Here is a 26,223-nt window from a genome sequence, read left to right as displayed (position 1 = left end):
AAATTTGTAATACAGGTATAGGACCCGTTATCCAGAATGCTCTGGACCAAGGGTATTCCGTATAAGGGGTCTTTCCGTAATTTGGATCTCCATACCTTGAGTCTACTGAAAAAAATCAATAAACCATAATTTAACCCAACAGGATTGTTTTGCATCCAATAAGGATTATTTATATCTTAATTGGGATCAAGTACAGGTACTGTTTTATTATTACAGAGAAAAGGGAATCATTTAACCATTAAATAAACCCAATAGGGCTGTTCTGCCCCCAATAAGGATTATTTATATCTTAATTGGGATCAAGTACAGGTACTGTTTTATTATTACAGAGAAAAGGGAATCATTTAACCATCAAATAAACCCAATAGGGCTGTTTTGCCCCCAATAAGGGGTAATTATATCTTAGTTGGGATCAAGTACAGGTACTGTTTTATTATTACAGAGAAAAGGGAATCATTTAACCATGAAATAAACCCAATAGGGCTGTTCTGCCCCAATAAGGGGTAATTATATCTTAGTTGGGATCAAGTACAGGTACTGTTTTATTATTACAGAGAAAAGGGAATCATTTAACCATTAAATAAACCCAATAGGGCTGTTCTGCCCCCAATAAGGGGTAATTATATCTTAGTTGGGATCAAGTACAGTTACTGTTTTATTATTACAGAGAAAAGGGAATCATTTAACCATTAAATAAACCCAATAGGGCTGTTCTGCCCCCAATAAGGGGTAATTATATCTTAGTTGGGATCAATTACAAGGTACTGTTTTATTACTACAGAGAAAAAGGAAATCAGTTTTAAAATTCTGAATTATTTGATTAAAATGGAGTCTATGAGAGACAGGCTTTCTGTAATTCAGAGCTTTCTGGATAATGGGTTTACCATGCATCTGGAATTATAAATACATGATCAGAATGATATATCCTACATAAATATGTTCCACTGCATAACACTGTACTGAGTGAAGGGCGCAGGTTAGTCGCCTTTGCTTGCTGGCCCCAAGGATGGTTCTTGTGGGAATGAAACAGTAGACGCAGGTAGATTTAGAGCCGCAGTCAGTAAATGTATGCAGGTAGTAAGGGGCTCGTGTTGGTTATTGATGCATTTCCCTAGGCTGTTTCTCAGAAATCATAGCACATTGACAGACTTGTGTACGATGGGGCCATTGGGACTTGGATTCATGGGAAACGGTGACATACACAGAATTCTGCCCAGTATATATGCTTTCTCTGTCTCTGCCAGTTTCACTCCCTTATCTGCCCCTAACAAAACTGCTGTAAATATTATATATAGAATCAGGAATTCTCTGGGCAGTTTAAAGGTTGTATTATATACTGTATAATATAGGTTAATAGTTATACATGGGTTTCCTACAGGCAGGTTAACTGGCTCCTAATAACACATATTCTGTCGGATAGGGACTTTAGAATGTAAACTCCAATGGGGAATGGATTGATGTATATTTTACAGAATATGTCAGAGCTATATATAGTATAAAAGATAATTTTAGATTGCTATTGGCAAAGTGTCTTTCAGTTCTTGTTGTGGGGATTATTATCCTCTCTTCCCTGCAGATCAATTCTGAGTTCAGAGATGTTTTTTTTTTTTTTTTTAAATGTTTATTTTGCTTTTTAACAACAACAGCCCAAGAAACAAGCACAAACAGACAGTGTAGCAGTGTATTCTGAAGTTGGGATACAGTCCAGAGATGCATCTTCGCCATAGTATTGAAACAATAAAGGAATCTTTCATGTTCAGCATTTGCAGACCTTTTTTAATATTACATCTGTCCTGACTATTATTCGAGTTTGCTTAGGGCGGATCATCCTGGAGATCCAAGGTGGGGTTAGCATCCAACCAAAGAGCCCAAATGTTTTATAATTGCAATGGAGAGCCTTGAGCTATGTATGTCAGTTTTATGAGGGGTACTATTTTATTGACAAGCGCTAACCATTCTGGTGAGGTGGGACTCTAACTAGTTTTCCAAAATCTTTTCGAGCCTTTCATGTTTCATCTACCCATAGATTTTTAGTGAGGTTTAAGTCAGGGGACTGTGAGAATGATTGCAAAACCTTCAGCTCGCTTTTCCCTGAGTAGCTCATGGTGGCTTTTGAGGTATCTTTAGGATCATTTTCTTGTTGTAGGAGCCGGATCCTCTTTCAGCTTCTTGGCTGACTGTTTCACATTGACCCCAAAGCTGCCTCCCCACCTAAAACACTCAACATGTACCTCTTTGGTGTTGGGTCAAGGTGGTGCACATTACTAGTGCAGAGAGCGCCATTGTCGGCCAAACCTGCCTGCAGGTCTTTTGCTTTTAGGGTTGCCAATGACGGGAAGTGGGGGCAGGGCTGATAATGGGCGGTGCTATGACAAGGAGTGGGGGCAGAGCTTCTAAACACGGGGTGCCCAAAAGGTAGATCGTGGTCTACCAGTAAATCACTTTAAAGTTTTTTGTAGATCACAAGGTGGTCCAACCACTTCTTTTGTGCCCCAACATAACAGAGCTATACTGCTGTGTTGACACTTGTACAGGTATAGGACCCATTATCCAGAATGCTCGGGACCAAGGGTATTATGGATAAGGGGTCTTTCCATAATTTGGATCTCCATACCTTAAGTCTACTGAAAAATCAATAAAATGTTAATTAAACCCAACAGGATTGTTTTGTATCCAATAATGATTATTTATATATTAGCTTGGATCAATTACAAGGTACTGTTTTATTATTACAGAGAAAAGGGAATCATTTAACCATTAAATAAACCCAATAGGGCTGTTCTGCCCCCAATAAGGGGTAATTATATCTTAGTTGGGATCAAGTACAGGTACTGTTTTATTATTACAGAGAAAAGGGAATCATTTAACCATTAAATAAACCCAATAGGGCTGTTCTGCCCCCAATAAGGGGTAATTATATCTTAGTTGGGATCAAGTACAGGTACTGTTTTATTATTACAGAGAAAAGGGAATCATTTAACCATGAAATAAACCCAATAGGGCTGTTCTGCCCCCAATAAGGGGTAATTATATCTTAGTTGGGATCAAGTACAAGGTACTGTTTTATTATTACAGAGAAAAAGGAAATCAGTTTTAAAATTCTGAATTATTTGATTAAAATCGAGTCTATGGGAGACGGGCTTTCCGTAATTCAGAGCTTTCTGGATAATGGGTTTCTGAATAAGGGATCCCTTACTTATATAATGTTATATGAGCATTAAACATGAATTTGACACTGCGTTTCTATATATATATTTCTGCCCCATCCCGGCAATCCTATTTGCAGTCATATGAGGGTTGGCCTTTGCCTTTCTGGGCAGCATACAAGCCAGATCATGCCTTGACTTCTACAGTTCCCCTAAATTGCCATTTCATGATTACATTATATACAGTGAACATTTTTATAGCCCTGTAGGAACAAGTTAGCTTCATTTTCAAAACCTCAGGGCGAGGCCACGTGAAAAGAGCAAAAGCAGGCATTTTTGGGCAAACCTACTCGCCGCTCCGCTGTGTGTGCCTGCACCGAGGTGGATACTGTCGTTTTCAGTGCAGGCAGACAAGCGGATCCGCTTTGCTCAGCCTGACAGAAAAACGCAGAGAGAAGCTGAGAGAAGCGGATCTACACTGTGTGTGACCTTGGCCTCAGAGCCCATTGTTGTTGAACGACAGCCCAAGGTTCTGCAGGTAACAAATCCTAATGACTATTGTTATTATTGGTTTGAGCCACAGTTCTTAATAATATTTTCTCCATCTTTGTGCCTTTCTGGTTTACATGCCCATTTTTTCATTTTGTTTCTCGTAGGACAATGTTTTAAATATCATAAACCAGATAATGGAGGAATGTATTGCGCATGAGCGAGCAAACAGGGATTTCTGTGTGAAGTTTCCAGAAGAAATTCGGCACGATAACCTGGCGGGACAGCTCTGGTTTGGAGCCGAGGTGAGAATTTATTTTATCTGTTCTCTTTTCCTGATTAGAAACATTTTTTTACTAGAAATGAATGCTTGGGTATAGGTTTTCCTTCCATGTTCCTTGCTTGTTTCACCTCAAATTGAATTGTCTGTTTACATGGCATTTACAGCAACGTTCACCTAATTCTGGTGGTGTTGCTCTACAACAGGGGTCCCCAACCTTTCTTACTTGTGAATCACAGTCAAATGTAAAAAGACTTGGAGAGCAACACAAGCACCATAAAAGTTCATGGAGGAGCCAAATAAGGGCTGTGATTGGCTATTAGGGGCCTCTATGCACACTATCAGCTTACAGGGGCTTTATTTGGTAGGAAATCTTGTTTTTATTCAACCAAAACTTGCCCCCAAGTCAGGAATTCAAAATAACTATCTGGTTTGGGGGCACTGAGAGCAACACCCAAGGGGTTGGTGAGCAACTTGTTGCCCCTGAGCGACTGGTTGGGGATTACTGCTCTACAATGTTCTCTTTGTCTTACTTCTTGGGCAGCCATTGGTTTTAGCACATCCTCTACTTTCCTATAGTCTTTACTAGAGTAGAGGATTTACATTACAAAAGGGGTCATCCATGAATGCTCCCAGGTAAACCTTGTCTTAGTTTTCTAATGGTTTTCTCTTGGGCCCTGGATGCCAGATTCTTTAGTGGACTCTAGGAAAACCAGTCTGATATTTTGTAGACTGACCCTTGTCTGGTCTTTAAAGTCCTCCTGGTGGAAGAGGAGCCACAATCAAATGGAAAAAGGGTTGGGTAGCAACACAAGCATAAAAATGGTTCCATGGGGTGCCAAATAAGGACTGTGATTGGCTTTTGGTAGCCTATATATGAACTGACCTACTCTATGATCTGTTTGGCAGTACACCTGGTTTTATTCCTCCAAAACTTGCCTCTAAGGCAGGAATTCAAAAATAATCACCTGCTTTGAGGCCACTGGGAGCAACATCCAAGGGGTTGGGGAGCAACATGTTGCTCACGAGCCACTGGTTGGGGATCACTGTTCTAGAATATTCTTTTATTTAACAAAATGTTTAGAACTAAAGATCCTCAAGTAAAGGCAACTGTCCAAGCAAAGTCATAAGTCTCATATCGTCTAAGGCTTCATATAGTTCTGAGGAAATGTTTACGTTTTTTAAAGGTGGTTGGCTTCACAGCCTCCTCTACATTGAGAAACTGAATAATAGTACATGGGGCAAATTTTCCACCTGTGTATTTCAGCTGAAAGTTATGGCCCTTCAAGGAAACGTTCTGGGCCCTCTTGAGACTTCTCTGGCTTCAGAGTGTTTGTGTAACATTGACTTGCAGTGACTTCTTTACTCTCATTCCGTGCAGTAAGGGATGGGCTTAATGTGGTGGCAGAATGACATTATTGGCCTTTGCCTCTCGTGACACATGTTCTTTGCGCACAAATGCTCCGCACTGGCTCTTTGGAGACTCAGAGGCTCTTATACTCTGATGACTGCGGCAGGGTAATGTGTTCTATGGGGGAAGCACAATAATCTATAGTGACAGGCACAGTGTGTGCAATTCACTCCCACGCAGGTATTATTTACTAAGCATACGTCAGAGCCTGCTGAATAATGTAAGTGCTGCACAGTGATGTAACGTCAACACTAGAACAACATGAAAGGGAAAAATATACACAGTTTTGAGGCAGGGCTTGTAGTCTCTCCCACATTCAAAGAAATGTCTTGGCATGGGTGAAGGCAGAGGCACAAAGTGGGATTTGGAATGATTATAGTTCAAAATGGCAGCGTCCAGAATTTCCGTATCATCGCCTTCACAAAGTGAAATAAAATGAGGGCAATTTCAAGCATCTTATACCCCACCCACTAGTGATACACATATTCAGGAGTCACGTGACTCTAAAGGTCGACATGCACGGCAAGATTTGCTCATTTGGCGAGGTCGCCAGACGAGCGGACCTTCTCCCGATATTCCTGCCTAAAGATGGACATAGGCGCAGTCGGACCGAGGACCGTATCAACGCAATGAGCAAATGGGTTGGGTGGGCCCATCGGGGGGCCCATACTTGAAAGCTGTGGAATCGCTCTGAAAGACCCGAATTGGCGGCTGAAATCTGCCCATGTATGGCCACCTTAAAACTGAATGTGACAATGGCTTTATTTATATTAGATACAATTTTTTTTTTCTAATTTTAATACTGTGCCTCCCTATCTCCCATTTTGGTAGATACTCAAGGGTGACAAAATGCACCAAATAGCAACCTGTGCCATTGTTCTTAAAGGGGATATACACTTTCCGGCAAGTGTCTAAGCCAAAGGTCACTTCTCTATACAGGTATAGGACCCCTTATCCAGAATGCTCGGGACCAAGGGTATTCCAGATAAGGGGTCTTTCCGTAATTTGGATCTCCATACCTTAAGTCTACTATAAAATCAATAAAACATTAATTAAACCCAATAGGATTGTTTTGCATCCAATAAGGATTAATTATATCTTAGTTGGGATCAAGTACAGGTACTGTTTTATTATTACAGAGAAAAGGGAATCATTTAACCATTAAATAAACCCAATAGGGCTGTTCTGCCCCCAATAAGGGGTAATTATATATTAGTTGGGATCAAGTACAGGTACTGTTTTATTATTACAGAGAAATGGGAATCATTTAACCATTAAATAAACCCAATAGGGCTGTTCTGCCCCCAATAAGGGGTAATTATATCTTAGTTGGGATCAAGTACAGGTACTGTTTTATTATTACAGAGAAATGGGAATCATTTAACCATGAAATAAACCCAATAGGGCTGTTCTGCCCCAATAAGGGGTAATTATATCTTAGTTGGGATCAAGTACAGGTACTGTTTTATTATTACAGAGAAAAGGGAATCATTTAACCATTAAATAAACCCAATAGGGCTGTTCTGCCCCCAATAAGGGGTAATTATTGTTTTACCTCCAATAAGGGGTAATTATATCTTAGTTGGGATCAAGTACAGGTACTGTTTTATTATTACAGAGAAAAGGGAATCAGTTTTAAAATTCTAAATTATTTGATTATAATGGAGTCTATGGGAGATGGCCTTTCCGTAATTCGGAGCTTTCTGGATAACGGGTTTCCGGTTAAGTGATCCCATACCTGTACTAATCCTCCTCGACTTACTGGCTGCATTTGATATGGTCGACCACTCCCTCCTGATGCAATTCCTGCATTTGATTGGTATACATAATCAGGCTGCATCCTGCATCAGGCTAACCGATAGCACTGTAATTGGGCCGTCATAGTTTTCCCTTTCCGCTTTGTCTTTGGGAGATCTTAACCACTCATTTGGCTTTAAATATCATCTGTTTGCTGCAATATCGAAATATACTTTTTGACCTCTTCATTAGTCCCACGGGGCAAGTTAGTCGCCCAAGGTAGATCTCTGCTACCACGGGTTGGTTGCAGGTCAGAAAGTTCTTGTGCCACACATCACTAAAGCACACCTAAGAGGTCAGTAAATATATGGGCCAGGAAATGAATTCACAGGGGACTGTCAGTGCTACAAAGTGTGAGGTTGTGCTTCAGGCCGCGCAGTTAGAGCGTATATCTGCCAATCAACACAATTTTCTTCCTTCAAGGGCCAAAGCCTTGGGTGCTTAAACGAAACCTTCCATGGATAGTATGCACATCCCAGCGCCATTAAGAAAGTGCCTTTACTTGGGTTTTTACAGTAGAGGCTTCTCTAGTAATAGAACTGATTTCAAAGGGAACAACAATCATTAAAAGCACATTCTGGTCTATTCTATGGAGCAGAACATCACAATTTGCTGGCATATAGATCCAAGCTAAACATATTTATCTGAATGTACCAGCACATTGCCAAGCGAAAGATATATACTCATTTTTATATTTTTTTCTCCTTTTGCTGCTAATACAGCCTTTACTCTCTACTCTTCTGGGAAGGCTTTCCGCTAGATGCTGGAATGTTGTTGATTGCATTTCCTTCCATTAAACGTAAGCGGTGATGATGGTGATCAGGCCTGGCTCAAATTCAGTTGGGTTGAGGTTAGGGCTGTTTTCAGACCAGTCAAGTTCTTCCACTCCTACCTCTAAAAATCCCATTATGTAAGGACCTTGCCTTATGCACTAGGGCCCTTAAGGAGAAGAAAAGGTACAATCACTGGGGGGTACCAAATGTTAGGCCCCTTCAGTGCCAGTAATTGCTTACCTTATACCCGGAGCTGGTGCTCCTGTTAGGAGAAAACCGCACCAACCCAGGGTAGTAGTGAGAGAGCGATCCTCTTTATTCTTCTATCTAACCTTTTGTCACCCCCCTAGTGATTTTACTTTTCTTCTTCTTTAATGTGCTAAAACAGAAAGAGTCCTTTGCTAAACTTTTGCCTCAAAAAGAAGCATGGAATTGCCAAGAATGACCTGTTCCCGACCCAAACCCAAAGGATTGGCCAATTTTTCTACCCAAACCTGCTCAACTGCTCAATCCAGGCCAGCCCGTGCATAACTAATATGGAGGGGCAGGACAGCATGGATATGGATGTATGCAATAAAAAATACATGTAAATGTACATACAGTGACTTTATGAACCCCATGAGCCCAAGTCCCCCTTAGGGGCGCATCTATTGGGCATTTGCTCCCAAAGGGTGCTCTGAGCTCAGCACCTTGCCCTAGAATAAAGTCAAAATGTATCATTACAATTTATTATACCGATGAAGTGCACATTCCACACTGTTCGCCTTACACTGGGCCATCACTCATCAGACCAAGATTTCCATTTCACATTCCACCAGTTTTTGTGGGGGTCTATGCTTATTTTGCACCAATAGAAACTCCCATTTACATGCTGGAAGCTCTCCCCCATTTGGCACAAAGAGTGGGACAATAACTGTGTCGCTAGATTTCAATATAATCAGATGATCTATAAATGCTTTTTGGGGCTCTTTCTAAGACGCTGACAATAACCGTAACTGGTTTCTGTAGTGCGGAGAAAACCTTTCAGACGGTGAAATATCACCGGAACATTGTGAGCTCAGAATTCTTCTTACCGGTGAGGAATGATGTGACTCGGCACTAATAGGACAACGATGGGGCCGTAACCTCAGCGACATCCTTATAAAACCTCTATTGCTACCTCTAAATTATTCTTTTTCGGCTCTTATGCTTTTGGTGCCGCAGGTTGTACCCTTGGTATGTGATCCTCTGCCCTAGGTTATAATAAAGGCAGTTTTATGGCTGGTAATGTCATTGCTGTTTAATACTAGAGAGCTAAAGTTCTTTAGAAATAGAGGAAAGGAGACAAAACGTTTCTGATCAAAGCAATGTTTGCATCTGATTTACTGGACGCGAGTATTGAGCACCTATCATTGTAACGCGCTGTGGGAACCCTGAAACTACTGTCAAGTCCAAAGAGGCGGCAGATTCAGGGGCCCCCATAGTCAGAGGGCAGAGTTGCACACCATTCATCAGAACAGGCAACCATGCAAGTACAGGTATAGGATCCATTATCTGGAAAAGATTCTGAAAGATTCCATTTTAATGAAATAATTTACATTTTAAATAATGAGTTTCTTTTTCTCTGTATTAATAAACAGAAAACATATAATTACCCCTTATTGGGGGCAGAACAGCCTTCTTGGGTTTATTTAATTGTTAAATGATTCCCTTTTCTCTGTAATAATAAAACAGTACCTGTACTTGATCCCAACTAAGATATAATTACCCCTTATTGGGGGCAGAACAGCCTTCTTGGGTTTATTTAATTGTTACATGATTCCCTTTTCTCTGTAATAATAAAACAGTACCTGTACTTGATCCCAACTAAGATATAATTACCCCTTATTGGGGGCAGAACAGTCCTATTGGGTTTATTTAATGGTTAAATGATTCCCTTTTCTCTGTAATAATAAAACAGTACCTGTACTTGATCCCAACTAAGATATAATTACCCCTTATTGGGGGCAGAACAGCCCTATTGGGTTTATTTAATGGTTAAATGATTCCCTTTTCTCTGTAATAATAAAACAGTACCTGTACTTGATCCCAACTAAGATATAATTAATCCTTATTGGAGGTAAAACAATCTTGTTGGGTTTCAGTAATGTTTAAAAGATTTTTTTTAGTAGACTTAAATTATGGAGACCCAAATTACAGAAAGATCCCATATCTGGAAAACTCCAGGTCCTATACCTGTACAGAAAGATCCCATGTCTGGAAAACCCCAGGTCCTATACCTGTACCTTTTAGGGTTTTTCACTTTTAGATAACTTCAGTTAACTAAGTTAGTATGATTTAGAGATATAGTAATATTCTGAGATAATTTGCAATTGGTCTTTGTAGCCACACAGAACAAAAGCCTATTGGCTTCTGGCGTCAGGGACCCCGTTTGAAAGCTGGAAAGGGACAAAAGTCAAATAATTTATAAACTATCAAATATAAAAAAAAGTCCAATTAAAAGTTTAGAATTGGCCTTAGTAGAAATGGCATCAAATTATAAAGGGATGGGTGGTAACAACTCCATTTGATCCTTAGTCGTACTCTACTCCCAAATCCGTAGTCTCTTACCGTCTCTCTTGCCAAATAAAGCTAAACCTGATTGCTGAAAAATCAATTTACTCTATAGAAGTCAATTTAGAAAAAAAAAAAATCTTAGTTGATAGTCGCAGTTCTGAAGGGAATACGTCGGTGACTTCCGAGTCCTCTGCAACAAAAAAAAAAACCCATGCAAGTTCCTCAGCAAATGAGATATTTTATACAAGATGTCACTTAAGATCCAGGACGAGGCTCAGTCCTGAAGGAATAGCGGCAGAGCAAAGTTATTTCTGCAGTTGGTACACGGTGAGATTGGACACTTCAAGTACAAAATGACAGGACACTCGGTCCCAGAAACTCGGCTGGAAATTGGATTTTGTCTCATCTTGATGGGTGTATGAAGCAAAAGTGGCTGCTTTGCGTGCTCAGAGGCGACTTTTTTTTTTCCTTTTGCCTTTCGTCCCTGATTTACACAAGCTGCCCGGTCAGGCGTGAAATGCGTCGGGAAGACTTTGTTTTCCAAGATTCGCATTATCTCACTTGCTTAATTCATGCCATAATGACATTGATGGTGATTAAACAGCGCTGCTGGGCAGTAAGAAATGCACTACTCGTTTTCATTTGATATGTGTGGATGTGCAGGTACAGATTCTGGTACCAGGGATGCTCGGGAACAGTATTTGTACTTATATTATATATGTGGAGATATACAAATAAAGGGTGAGGAGAGGTGTGTTCAACAGAGTTTTACTTGCTACAGAACACACTGCGATTTTGAGTACCCCACCATGTTTCTTCATACACAAACAGACTGTGGTGGGGGAATGGGGGAGGCAGAACTGAAAAAAAATAAAACTGACTGATAGCAGCTTGTAGCCGGCAGAACAGTTCAGTTAACCCTGTAGGGCTTTAATCCCCCGCACGATCACTGGCATTTGCAGGTTTTTGTCCGTAGTTCTGCTCGAGGCAGATTGCTGTGAGTAAGGGCTGGCTTAGGGCGAAGACACATGTGGCAATTAGTCACTGCGACTTTTTAGAAATATGTGGAGCCAAATCCGTGCATGATTAGTCACGGCGACTTATACAGTATCCTATGATGGGGAAAGTCACCGTAACTAATTGCTCCATGTGTCTTCAGCCCTATACATTTTGCCTGCCTTTGCAACTGTTCAGGTTACTGGGCATCCACAGCAGGGTTGGACTGGCCCACTGGCAAAAATCCTGGTGGGCCCCCTGTCTAAGAGGGTCCCACAATAGAAGTTGGTATAGAAGTGTAAGAGAAAGGTTTGCGAGCAGGTTGGTGGTGGTGTTTGGGCAGATATCATTGGAGCAGCGTTGCTTTTGGGGAGCCAGTCGGAGGGGGGGGAACCCTTTGAGCTCAGGTCCTTAAACAGGTCAAGGCGTCCCAAGTCCAACACTGGTAGCAAGTCTGCCCATGTTGTATAATACCGTTACAGGGGTGGCCATATGGAATTAGAGATCATTTATAATTCATAGATGAATATTAACACTTCCACAAAACCTGAGAGCTTGTCCAGGCATTTTGGAGAATAACATCAACAGTCTGTCTGGCTTCCCAAATGTCTAGTCTTTTAACCAACTACAGATCTCTTATACTGATTCATTATCCTAGTTTGAACACCGATGGAGACTGACCAAAGGGTTCAGAGACTTGTCTCATACTCAGGGCTCTCCTTGGCACTTGTTCCCACTTACTCTTCATGGAGGCTATTCCAGGGGATAACCACAAGGTGCTGCCATGCACAGATCTTACTGATGCATCTAATGATTCTGCACTGGGAGACACAATGAGAACATGTCACTGGGTGTGCCAGATGCATCATTAACGTTTGCTTCATTTTCAAATTGAAAACAAATATACGGCCAGCTCTTAATAATTAAATTCCTACATTTTATAATTAAGGTATAATTGGTGGTGTGCAAGTGTGGCCTCTACTGACCTGCACATCATGTATCCAGAAGGGTCTTGTTTGTGTTCCCCGAGATAATAAATTCCTTAATCCTCCTTTCCCTCCTACTTGTCTCCGTTCCTCAGTGTTTGGCTGCCGGCTCCATCATAATGAATCGTGAAATAGAGAGTATGGCTATGAGACCTCTAGCCAAAGACTTAACCAGAAGCCTTGAAGAAGTGAGGAATCTAATCCGTGACCAGGCCCTGCGGGATCTCAACATTTACACGGAGAAAATGAAAGAATCCCTCCGACATTTCGATGTTCTGTTTGCGGAGTTTGAATTAAGGTGAACTTGCTCAAATGAAACTTTTTCTTTGTGTTCAGTTTTGCTACTGAAATCCCTTGGATGGTGTTTCTTTTTGTTAGTGGAATTAGTTTCGAAGTTGCCGAACAAACAAAAACAAAAAAAATCACAGAATTTAATTTTGTAATTTATCTCTTCATTTCTCATTTCATTGTAACTTAAAAACAAAACTGTAACTCTTTGAAGGAGAAGGAAAGGCATTTTGGCATTTTACTGCCTATAGATTTGCCACATTAGTGCCACCTAGAACGCTATATTTATTCTGCAGAAAGCTTTATCATACCTGAGAAATGAACCCTAGAATCTCCCTCTGTTTGTTTAAGATTGCAGCCGCCATTTTAGCTTGGTCTCTGTGTAATCTGAGCACAGAGAGTTGGGAAAGGGAGCAAATTCTGATGGGAGGGGGAGCAGTAGAAGGGAGGGGGAGAGCAGACTCATGCCTGTACCCTAAAGGATTTTTCTGAGAGCAGGAAGTCTGACACAGAAGGACATGTGTACACAAAAGGAGACAAGAAATCCTGTGTTTCTTTTGATAGAGTGCAGCATTTCTGTGAGTGCTTATGGCTGTATTTACATAGACCTTTCTGCTAAAGTTTACTTAGTTGTTACCTTTCCTTCTCCTTTAAGTGTTCCGGTAACATGGTTCCATAACCTGTATAACAGAACTCTGCCTCCGATGTTGTACATGTTCCTAATTAGTAAAATGCTTAACAACCTTTTTTTCCCACTACAGCTACGTCTCTGCCATGGTACCTGTAAAGTCCCCAAAAGAATATTACGTACAGCAGGAAGTTATTGTTCTTTTCTGTGAAACTGTAGAAAGGTAGGTCACCCAGTGTGCCACAATGATACTATTCTGTCAAAAGGTTATTTCTGCAGTGTCTCAATGTACCCTCTCTGCAAGGCATTGTGTATGGGGGACAAACCACCACTTTTCCCTAAGAAACATTCTGCTTGGTCCAATCTCTTAGTTTTAATTTCCTGCAACTTGTTGGGGTGCTACTTTATCTCCTGAGCAATTGTATTTATGGTGTGCCAGACTCTTCAGGTTATACACAAGTAGCACCCCAACAAGCTGCAGGCCATTAAAAGTAAGAAATTGGACCAATCAGAACGTATCTAACATGCACTTTATCATTAAACTACATTCTACGAAGACTGCTGCCAGTTGAATGATTACCAGCTGAACATTAGCAATGCATTAATGTTTTACTAAGTCATGCTAATAACTAGCAAATGCAATATAAACAGGGAGAATTTCACCGGCACATTTTAGAGATGTAGAGCAAATTGTGTGGGCTAAGTCTGCCCAAAGTCCAAGGAGAATGGGATATAAAGGCCTGGAATTCCTGTAGCAGCTGTAGATATTCTTTCATGTAGAAGAGGGTTAATATTATGAGGTGGTCAGTAAAGTGGCACGCTACTAGGACAAAGGTGAGAAGACGGTGTTAATGAACTGAATGTAGAAGGCTTATAGCCTTACAAGACATGGGAAGAGGTAATATGCTGGGAGGCTGTGTAGCTGTAAGGCTAGGGATTTGGTCCCCCAAAAACATGGAGAAACATGTGGCACTAGTAGGCAAAGAGATAACCAATGTTTTGATCCTGTTTGGATCATTGATTATTATCCTATATTGGTGATGTAGAATATCCATTACTCCCCTTTGAAGTGTGCTCCTGTTGTCCAACATAATTTTTAAAAATACCGGCAGATAGACAGCCATAGAAGATAGACAGTTAGGTAGGCAGAGAAGTGGTCAGCATTTGGGTAGGGTGCCAGATAGGTACTGTAGTCAGACAGACAGGGGGCCTGACTCTATCAAATAATGCCTCTGGTAGCCATTTTTAGGTAGTCAGGCAGACAGACAGGTGGCCTGGCTTTATCAAATAATGACTCTGGTAGCCATGGTTAGGTAGCCAGGCAGACAAGAGGCCTGGCTTTATCAAATAATGCCCCTGGTAGCCATGGTTAGGTAGGTTGGCAGACAGGGTGCTTGGCTCTATCAAATAATGCCCCTGGTAGCCATGGTTAGGTAGGCAGGCAGACAAGACGACTGGCTCTATCAAATAACGTCTCTGGTAGCCTTGGTTGGGTAGGCAGGCAGACAGGGGGTCTGGCTCTATCAAATAACGTCTCTGGTAGCCATGGTTGGGTAGGCAGGCAGACAGGGGGTCTGGCTCTATCAAATAACGTCTCTGGTAGCCATGGTTGGGTAGGCAGGCAGACAGGGGGTCTGGCTCTATCAAATAACGTCTCTGGTAGCCATGGTTGGGTAGGCAGGCAGACAGGGGGCCTGGCTCTATCAAATAATGCCCCTGGTAGCCATGGTTAGGTAGGCAGGCAGACAGGGGCCCTGGCTCTATCAAATAACGCCCCTGGTAGCCATGGTTAGGTAGGCAGGCAGACAGGGGCCCTGGCTCTATCAAATAATGCCCCTGGTAGCCATGGTTGGGTAGGCAGACAGACAGGGGGCCTGACTCTATCAAAAAATGCCCCTGGTAGCCATGGTTAGGTAGGCAGGCAGACAATGAGTTAGGTAGCCAGGCAGGTGGTGGGATTAGATGTGCAGACAATTGTACCTTATGCAGAGGGCAGGCAGAATGTGGCACAGAGACACTGGGGGGGGGGGGGGGGGGGGGGGCAGCATTAACAGTGAGGAAAGTTTCCATTGTAACCTCATATTACATTAACCTAAACTGTCCAGCATTACAAGGGATTATCATTAGCTGCTGAGACCTCTTCTTGGGCCTACAGATTACACAGTCTAGTTCAGAAAGGTCAATTCATTTAATACATGTAATTGAATTATTTCTGGCAGAGAAGAGTATTTCGCTCCTCGCAGTCCCTGTATTATTTATTGTAGAGCACAGATCTAATCTTGTTATAGACGAGTATAAAGAGCTTAGCCGTGCCAGCTTATTGTTCCCATCCTCCATAGAATACCCTTCCCCTGCCCGTGCCAAGTGATTCTTAGCTCTCAAGGCGGGTTTCATTTTTGACGGCATATGTATGTATAGGATAGCGGCAATTTGCCCAGCTCAAAGCCAATTAGGTGAAAATGGCAGAACTGGTTGAAAATCACCAGTGGTTTTTATTTACTTACTTATTTATTTATTTATATAGTTATTTATTTTGCTTCTCGCCAGTTCCCATTGGGTTGCAGTTTGGGGAACATCTCCCCTCAGCCTAAAGGTGTTGAAGCCTGGGTCCATCTGATTAGTATGTGTGGCAAATGCTGGGATATCGTGCTGTTTGGCCATTTACACCCATGAGTAAATAGCATTGTTCTGTTGGTTTCGCCAACATCTGAACAAACTGACCCTCTGGAAGTAAGGGGGGCCTGAGGCTCCTCTCCATTCCTTATTTACCAATGCACCAAGTCTTGCCAAGAAGGGTCATCAACATATGAAATTTTGAGACAGACAACTGTGATCATGGCGGGATTGCAAACTTGTCTTGCCGCTTACGTGCACAGATGATTGGACGATATGGTCAGGAGTGCCCAGTGGCTATAACTCATGGCTCTGCTGAAACGTGGACAGATCTTTGACTTGCAGAATTTGATTGTGTCGTGTAGAATTATCAGTGTCTATTATATGATATATTATAACCTTATATTTTCTTTTGTTGTATGTGCTTGGAACAGAGCCTTAAAGCTTGGATACCTCACACAAGATATGATCGATGATTATGAACCAGCATTAATGTTTACAATCCCAAGACTTGCCATTGTGTGGTAAGTATGGCCATTACTGCAGTACAGTGAGGGATGAATAGGGTTGCACTGGGGTAACCAGCACTGCAATTACCTGGAAAGGTGTATGTCTGCACTGTATTTGCTCCAGAAACCCTACTATAGTTTATATAAATACCCGGCTGTGTAGCCCCGGGGGCAGCCATTCCTGCACTGGTACAGCTGGGGTGTTTGCTACAGAAACCCTACTATAGTTTATATAAATACCCTGCTGTGTAGCCCCGGGGGCAGCCATTCCTGCACTGGTACAGCTGGGGTGTTTGCTACAGAAACCCTACTATAGTTTATATAAATACCCTGCTGTGTAGCCCCGGGGGCAGCCATTCCTGCACTGGTACAGCTGGGGTGTTTGCTACAGAAACCCTACTATAGTTTATATAAATACCCTGCTGTGTAGCCCCGGGGGCAGCCATTCCTGCACTGGTACAGCTGGGGTGTTTGCTACAGAAACCCTACTATAGTTTATATAAATACCCCGCTGTGTAGCCCCGGGGGCAGCCATTCCTGCACTGGTACAGCTGGGGTGTTTGCTACAGAAACCCTACTATAGTTTATATAAATACCCCGCTGTGTAGCCCCGGGGGCAGCCATTCCTGCACTGGTTCAGCTGGGGTGTTTGCTACAGAAACCCTACTATAGTTTATATAAATACCCCGCTGTGTAGCCCCGGGGGCAGCCGTTCCTGCACCGGTACAGCTGGGGTGTTTGCTACAGAAACCCTACTATAGTTTATATAAATACCCCGCTGTGTAGCCCCGGGGGCAGCCGTTCCTGCACCGGTACAGCTGGGGTGTTTGCTACAGAAACCCTACTATAGTTTATATAAATACCCCGCTGTGTAGCCCCGGGGGCAGCCGTTCCTGCACTGGTACAGCTGGGGTGTTTGCTACAGAAACCCTACTATAGTTTATATAAATACCCCGCTGTGTAGCCCCGGGGGCAGCCATTCCTGCACTGGTACAGCTGGGGTGTTTGCTACAGAAACCCTACTATAGTTTATATAAATACCCCGCTGTGTAGCCCCGGGGGCAGCCATTCCTGCACTGGTACAGCTGGGGTGTTTGCTACAGAAACCCTACTATAGTTTATATAAATACCCCGCTGTGTAGCCCCGGGGGCAGCCATTCCTGCACTGGTACAGCTGGGGTGTTTGCTACAGAAACCCTACTATAGTTTATATAAATACCCCGCTGTGTAGCCCCGGGGGCAGCCATTCCTGCACTGGTACAGCTGGGGTGTTTGCTACAGAAACCCTACTATAGTTTATATAAATACCCCGCTGTGTAGCCCCGGGGGCAGCCATTCCTGCACTGGTACAGCTGGGGTGTTTGCTACAGAAACCCTACTATAGTTTATGTAAATACCCTGCTGTGTAGCCCCGGGGGCAGCCATTTAAACTGAGATCGGAATAAATGCCACAGGTTACATAGCAGATAACATTAGCTCTGTAAAACACCATTGTACCCTACAGAGCTTATCTGGTATCTTCTATGTAACCTGTGCCTTTTTTTCCTTTGCCCCCAGGGCTACACAAGAGGGTATTTCTATAAACTATAGTAGGGTTTCTGAAGCAAACACACAACTTTTACAAGTACAGGGCAACATTACGTTATATTTTAATAACTTTGATACACTTTTTTGGTGTTACTGTTCCTTTAAGACAATTTTCATGGTCTTTAAAAAGGAAAATTTTGGGCTTGTGACTCTGCATTAGTGCATGAAAGTATTTTTTGGTGTTCTTTTGCCCTTTAGCAAGTTTGATCTGTGAGCAGCTGTGTAATTGAATGGGGAGCAGCCTCCGCTGGGGCATTGTCTGCATGCTGACAGCCTACCCAGTGTGCCCTTGCCCTAAAGTCACTAAGCCGATTCTGTGATCTGTAATCAGTCCAATGCCCTTTGTTATCCATACAGTGGTCTTGTCGTTTACGCTGAAGGACCGCTCAACCTCGAACGCAAACCTGAAGACATGTCTGAACTGTTTCGGCCTTTCCACACCCTGCTAAGGAAAATAAGGTAAATGTTTGGTTGATAGGAGATGGAAGATACAAACGGAATGCATGACCTGAAGTCCTTTGGTAGTGGGAGAACGTATCTCTCTGCCGCGCTGTATAACTGTGCCAGCGCTAATTACACAAAGGATAACTAATAGTAAATACAAATACATTTTTCCTCAGCCTGCCCACAATTCCCTGTACTCGTGATATCAATAAGGAAAGGAATATCGCAGTGCAATGCATTGTGGGTTTTGTAGGTGAATGCTGTCTGTACTCTGTGGAGAAGTGTTTTAGGGACTAAACTGTTTTAGTCCCTCCTCCCCTGCAAGGATATTTTTGCAGCTGAATTTTATCATATAAAAATGGTATTTATTCATACTTTTAAAAGGAACAGATTACAGATATTTAAACAGTAATTAACCCTAATAGGCTTGTTTTGCTTCTAATAAGGATTAATTACACCTTAGTTGGGATCAAGTACAGGTACTGTTTTATTATTACAGAGAAAAGGGAACCATTTAACCATTAATTAAACCCAATAGGGCTGTTCTGCCCCCAATAAGGGGTAATTATATCTTAGTTGGGATCAAGTACAGGTACTGTTTTATTATTACAGAGAAAAGGGAATCATTTAACCATTAAATAAACCCAATAGGACTGTTCTACCCCCAATAAGGGGTAATTATATCTTAGTTGGGATCAAGTACAGGTAATGATTTATTATTACAGAGAAAAGGGAATCATTTAACCAGTAAATAAACCCAATAGGGCTGTTCTGCCCCAATAAGGGGTAATTATATCTTAGTTGGGATCAAGTACAGGTACTGTTTTATTATTACAGAGAAAAGGGAATCATTTAACCATTAAATAAACCCAATAGGGCTGTTCTGCCCCAATAAGGGGTAATTATATCTTAGTTGGGATCAAGTACAGGTACTGTTTTATTATTACAGAGAAAAGGGAATCATTTAACCATTAAATAAACCCAATAGGGCTGTTCTGCCCCAATAAGGGGTAATTATATCTTAGTTGGGATCAAGTACAGGTACTGTTTTATTATTACAGAGAAAAGGGAATCATTTAACCATGAAATAAACCCAATAGGGCTGTTCTGCCCACAATAAGGGGTAATTATATCTTAGTTGGGATCAAGTACAGGTACTGTTTTATTATTACAGAGAAAAGGGAATCATTTAACCATGAAATAAACCCAATAGGGCTGTTCTGCCCACAATAAGGGGTAATTATATCTTAGTTGGGATCAAGTACAGGTACTGTTTTATTATTACAGAGAAAAGGGAATCATTTAACCATGAAATAAACCCAATAGGGCTGTTCTGCCCCCAATAAGGGGTAATTATATCTTAGTTGGGATCAAGTACAGGTACTGTTTTATTATTACAGAGAAAAGGGAATCATTTAACCATTAAATAAACCCAATAGGGCTGTTCTGCCCCCAATAAGGGGTAATTATATCTTAGTTGGGATCAAGTACAGGTACTGTTTTATTATTACAGAGAAAAGGGAATCATTTAACCATTAAATAAACCCAATAGGGCTGTTCTGCCCCCAATAAGGGGTAATTATATCTTAGTTGGGATCAAGTACAGGTACTGTTTTATTATTACAGAGAAAAGGGAATCATTTAACCATTAAATAAACCCAATAGGGCTGTTCTGCCCCCAATAAGGGGTAATTATATCTTAGTTGGGATCAAGTACAGGTACTGTTTTATTATTACAGAGAAAAAGGAAATCATTTTTAAAAATGTGAATTATTTGATTACAATGGAGTTTATGGGAGCTGGCCTTTCCGTAATTCAGAACATTCTGGATAAGGGGTCCGATACCTGTATTAGGGTTTTTTTGTGTTGAGAATGTTTAGCCCCATTGAAAATAATAAGTATCATATGAATTTGATGCATTCAATTTTTTAAAATTCAATCAAGTCTTTTATATTCAAATGTTTTAATAAATCAATAAATTTTGGTCAATTTTCGAGTTTATTGGAACTGAAAAAAAAACCTCTAATATTCGCAAATTCTAAAATTGATAAATAAGCCAAAGTATCAAGGTAGATATGCAGCTGTATTTGCACATATGCTTCCCCCCCCTTGTCTCGCACATCAGCAATTAATTATTTCCATGATACAGGTATGGGATCCCTTATCCGGAAACCCCTTATCCAGAAAGTTCTGAATTACTGAGAGGCCATCTCCCATTGACTCCATTACAAGGAAATAATTTAGATTTTTGAAAATGATTTCCTTTTTCTCTGTAATAATAAAACAGTACACAGTACAGATTCCCTTTTCTCTGTAATAATAAAACAGTACCTGTACTTGATCCCAACTAAGATATAATTACCCCTTATTGGGGGCAGAACAATCCTATTGGGTTTATTTAATGGTTAAATGATTCCCTTTTCTCTGTAATAATAAAACAATACCTGTACTTGATCCCAACTAAGATATAATTACCCCTTATTGGGGGCAGAACAGCCCTATTGGGTTTATTTCATGGTTAAATGATTCCCTTTTCTCTGTAATAATAAAACAGTACCTGTACTTGATCCCAACTAAGATATAATTACCCCTTATTGGGGGCAGAACAGCCCTATTGGGTTTATTTAATGGTTAAATGATTCCCTTTTCTCTGTAATAATAAAACAGTACCTGTACTTAATCCCAACTAAGATATAATTAATCCTTACTGGAGGCAAACAAGCATATTGGGTTAATTCAATATTTAAAAGATTTTTAGCAGACTTAAGTTATAGAGATCTAAATTACGGAAAGACCCCTTATCCGGAAAACCCCAGGTCCCGAGCATTCTGTATAACAGGTCCCATACCTGTAATAGGAGAAGGAATCTGCAGGAATAGGTTGAGTAAAGCCAAGGGGAGGTTATTGGATGGGCCAGGCAGGTATGAGCCTTACACAGTATATTAACCTGCCTATATCCCGGCCTATCTATAGTCTCAGCCTCATTCGCTGGAAGTGCTGCTCCGGCCCCGCCGTGTCGCTCTATTCCTGCTCACAGATCGTTTTCCAGCTCACGTTAGAGACTGTTTTCCAGCATTCAATTACAGCCAAGGAGAAAAGTGTTTGTGAGAATAATCTTCCTGTCATAAAAGAAGATACAGTTCAGGCCGCCACCAAATCTGCAGCAATCTGCGCTTTTGTAGGGGTTTTTTTTTTTTACTTTTTGTGCGCTGTAATTCTCCTGAAAAATAGGCTTGAGAGGGTATTGTTTAGGAACAGGGCGACAGTTTAATTACAGATATCCTTAGCTATGAGGAATGAAGCCTCTGTCAGGCAATGAAGCAAATGGAAATTCAGCCTAAGATTAAAGGGGAACAGCACACATTTTATTGTTATTTTAAGCTCTTAACATACATTAATTAATACAGGAATGGGAACTGGGATTTCCGGATAAGGGATCTTTCTGTAATTTCGATTTCCATACCTTGAGTCTGCTAAAAATCATTTAAATATTAAATAAACCCAGTACGATTGTTTTGCCTTCAATAAGGATTAATTATATCTTAATTGGGATTAAGTACAGGTACTGTTTTATTATTACAGAGAAAAGGGAATCATTTAACCATTTAATTAACCCAATAGGGCTGTTCTGCCCCCAATAAGGGGTAATTATATCTTAGTTGGGATCAAGTACAGGTACTGTTTTATTATTACAGAGAAAAGGGAATCATTTAACCATTAAATAAACCCAATAGGGCTGTTCTGCCCCAATAAGGGGTAATTATATCTTAGTTGGGATCAAGTACAGGTACTGTTTTTTTATTACAGAGAAAAAGGAAATTAATTTTAAAAAGAATTATTTGTTTATAATGGAGTCTATGGGAGATGGCCTTTCCATAATTCGGAACTTTCTGGATAACTGTTTTCCATATAAGGGATCCCATACCTGTATTAATATTTATAAAATAGTGATGCATGGCTCGGGCTGACCAATTGCCCCTGCAGCAGGTGTGAGTTGGAATTTGTGTGAATTATGGAACATGTTAGAGGCCAGCTTTCCACATAAGAGACCAGCTTGCCACCAGAAGCCAGATTTCACTGGGTATTCCCCCGGGCTCCTGCTAGGCCCAATTCTGCCTGGACTTTTTCAAACCTGCATCGCTTCAAATGCCTCTTCTGGGCCTAATTTATGCCAAGAGAGATAAGTGCTGTCACCCCAATAAACTCAATGGATAAAAGAGAATGTTTGTGCGCTATCAACTGCCAGAATAACACAAAGCAGGCCCCTGGCTCTGCCTCCAACCCTACATTATCAGTCACCTACCATCCGCTGGAGCCAGCATCTTTACTAAGAGAAGATAAGACAGAAGCCTTGTATAGTCTCATATTTAACACAAACCACATAGTAATTACTCAAAGAACAGCCTGACAGGATAAAACCATTATAAACCATTCACCATTCAGCATAGGATAGCAATGTGTGAGTGTGACCAAAGAGTAAGCCATAAGTGTCTCTTCTATCAGCAGCCTGAGCCGTGTATTCTTATCCAATTCCCAAAATGCAATCAGTCTGGCAGAGCAACCGACAGTCGTTCCCTGCCAGGGAGGCCCACAATGCCGAGCGGTGGATCACACACCAGTCAGGATGACAGACAGCTCCTGCTATCGGCTGCCACAGTGACAAAGAGAAGCTATTTGCTGTTAAATGACATTAGCCCTAGAACTTTCCCATAACGTCAACTCCCAGAATGGCAGCGCTCACACAGTCAAGTGGCAGCCTGTGCAAACAGCCGTTATCCTGAGCAGTTATGAGTGGGGGAGAATGTATATAGCTTCACTTGCTGAGACGTGCTCCATGCAGATTACTCCGACAGACTAAGCAAGCTTCACGCCACTGTTGGAGACTTAAGTTGCCCTTTAAATTTTAATTTTTGTAAACCAGTATTCGGGACAGGATCACATTCTGGGTCACTACTAGTAATCTTGGCTTCTTTGGAAGTTTAATTCTTACCATCCTGGGGATATATTGGGATTTGCCTAATAAATGTGAGAAAAATGGTTAGACTGGGTGGGTTAGATAATATGAGATTGAACAATTAGATGTGTGGGATAGAATTGATCACTGTGTGAGTGAGATTATATGGGATAGAACAGTTAGATGTGTGGGATAGAATTGATCACTGTGTGAGTGAGATTATATGGGATAGAACAGTTAGATGTGTGGGATAGAATTGATCACTGTGTGAGTGAGATTATATGGGATAGAACAGTTAGATGTGTGGGATAGAATTGATCACTGTGTGAGTGAGATTATATGGGATAGAACAGTTAGATGTGTGGGATAGAATTGATCACTGTGTGAGTGAGATTATATGGGATAGAACAGTTAGATGTGTGGGATAGAATTGATCACTGTGTGAGTGAGATTATATGGGATAGAACAGTTAGATGTGTGGGATAGAATTGATCACTGTGTGAGTGAGATTATATGGGATAGAACAGTTAGATGTGTGGGATAGAATTGATCAGTTGTGTGGGTTAGCTAATATGGGATAAAACAGGATAGAATTGGTTTGCTGTTTGGATTAGAATGTATAGGATAGAATGGTTAGACTGTGGGATAGAATAATTAGAATAGAATATGTTGGATAGAATTATTCCACTGTGGGAGTTGGAATATATGGGATAGAATTATTCCACTGTGGGAGGTAGAATATATGGGATAGAATTATTCCACTGTGGGAGTTGGAATATATGGGATAGAATTATTCCACTGTGGGAGGTAGAATATATGGGATAGAATTATTCCACTGTGGGAGGTAGAATATATGGGATAGAATTATTCCACTGTGGGAGGTAGAATATATGGGATAGAATTATTCCACTGTGGGAGGTAGAATATATGGGATAGAAGTACCTCCTGTCTAGAAACTTTATTTGAATATATAAAATTTCTCTCAGAAATTGATGGTTCTGCCTAGGGGAGTCTTTTTACTATTTATTATACAGATCTGGAATGTCTTATCGCCACTTAATCCTTGTTTTCTCTAGAGGGCCCTGTAGTAGACAGTATAGTATAGAAGCAACAGGTGGGTTTGACCAAATCCTGCGTGTGTAGTTCAACTTCCAAGGTTGTTTGTAGATCTGTAGGTTTTATGGGAATTGTCTACAAAATGTGTGTCGGCGCCGCAAATATTGATCCGGGTTTTGTGGGGTTTTTGTTTGTTTTTGTTACGCATTTAAATTTGTTTGTGCTTTTTCTATTCTGATCTTTTAATAAATGCCCAGATGTGATTTTATTATTAAATTATTTTATTGTTTAAAAAAGACTCTAAAACCAAATGTGCCTTCCCCCTGGGTGTGAATGATACGGAGCAGTGTTTAAGGTACATTGGATTAGATTCATTATATTGAAGGTGACATGAATTGTCTCTCCTGAGTGCCCAGGGCAGGTTTTGCTTAGAATTTGAAAGATTTGAGGAGTAATTCACTGAAACTGAATATAAAGTAATGCAGAAACAAAGGGTTTTACCTGTTAAATTAAAGCAATACAGTTAATAGAGCTTCTCCAGCAGAATCCTGCATTGTAATCTGTTTTTCCCATGGGGCTAGCCATATTCTTCATTTCCCAGGGTGCCACAGCCATGTGACCTGTGCTCTGATAAACTTCAGTCACACTTTACTGTTGTGCTGCAAGTTGGAGTGATATCCCCCCCCCCCCAGCAGCCGATCAGCAGAACAATGGGAAGGGAGTAAGATAGCAGCTCCCAGTAGGTATCAGAATAGCACTCAATAGTAAGAAATCCAAGTCCGGCTTGGGACTCCTCCAGTTACATGGGAGTAGGAGAAACAATAGGTTAGCTGAAAGCAGTTCTAATGTGTAGCGCTGGCTGAAAGCTCAGACTCAGGCACAATGCACTGAGATGGCGCCTACACACCAATATTACAGCTACAAATACATTTGTTGATTCAAGAATCAAATTTTAAATGGCAGAGGGAATTATTTGCTATAGTAGACAGTGTCATTTAGAAATAAAACGTACCCCATAAAAATCATGATAGAATACCTTTAAAGAGCCTGTACTAATTAAATATTAACCCTTTTCTTGCTCACTAGCCCCCAGTGTTACAGTGCGTGCCAGACTCTGGCAAGGACAGCCTATCAGAGCCTTGGGAAAGGCTTAGGTGGAAACCTTGGTACTCCATGGAACTCTGACCTTTCTGTGTCTGTGTTGTACCTGAGGCACACTAGGCACACTATAGCCCATCTTATGGTGCTTTCACTTTTAGGCCCCCCATAAAAGCCAGATTTTTTAAATGTGTATTTGCCACATCTGAAGCAGAGCTAAGCACTAAGATGTTAATATTTTACTCAAAGCATTATCCAAAGTCTCAAGTCAACAGAGCATTTGTTGGACTTCATGCTTGAATACCTTACCCTTAAGGGTATATACACAATTGCACAAAGGGCTAATTCCCTGCATTTTGCCCCCTGCCATATTTACAGCTCATGGGGTAGATGGCAGAAAATCGTCTTATTTGAACGGTAATCACCTGGACTCTTTTGGTGAATTTTGTACATCTTCATAATTCTACCCCTTGGTCTGTTACAAAATAACATAACAGATAAAAGTGCCTACACGGGAAAATGTTCCTGGTGCCCTTCCCAGCATAATGGCAGGAGTTATACTTTAAATATAAAGCACTTCTGAAGCACACAGAGAAAAAAAATAAATAAAATAAAATAAAAACAGTTTTGTGC

The 26,223-nt window shown here is 41.1% G+C and overlaps 1 protein-coding gene across 3 annotated transcripts in view; it reads left to right on the top strand.

Annotated features, from left to right (window-relative positions):
- Window positions 1–26,223, top strand: part of zfyve28 (zinc finger FYVE-type containing 28) — a 124,350-nt gene that overhangs the window by 75,101 nt on the left and 23,026 nt on the right. For 2 of the 3 annotated variants that reach the window (XM_018094490.2, NM_001079030.1), the window contains 5 exon segments: window positions 3,803–3,940; window positions 12,509–12,711; window positions 13,463–13,552; window positions 16,377–16,466; window positions 18,396–18,497. In XM_018094490.2, coding sequence (XP_017949979.1) covers window positions 3,803–3,940; window positions 12,509–12,711; window positions 13,463–13,552; window positions 16,377–16,466; window positions 18,396–18,497 — 623 coding nt within the window. 3 annotated transcript variants of the gene reach the window in all.

The sequence above is a fragment of the Xenopus tropicalis genome, chromosome 1 (genome assembly GCF_000004195.4).
Source record: "Xenopus tropicalis strain Nigerian chromosome 1, UCB_Xtro_10.0, whole genome shotgun sequence".
Lineage (NCBI taxonomy): Eukaryota > Metazoa > Chordata > Amphibia > Anura > Pipidae > Xenopus > Xenopus tropicalis.
The sequence above is the reverse complement of the archived record's forward strand: the minus strand, read 5'-3'. Positions and strand labels throughout refer to the sequence as shown.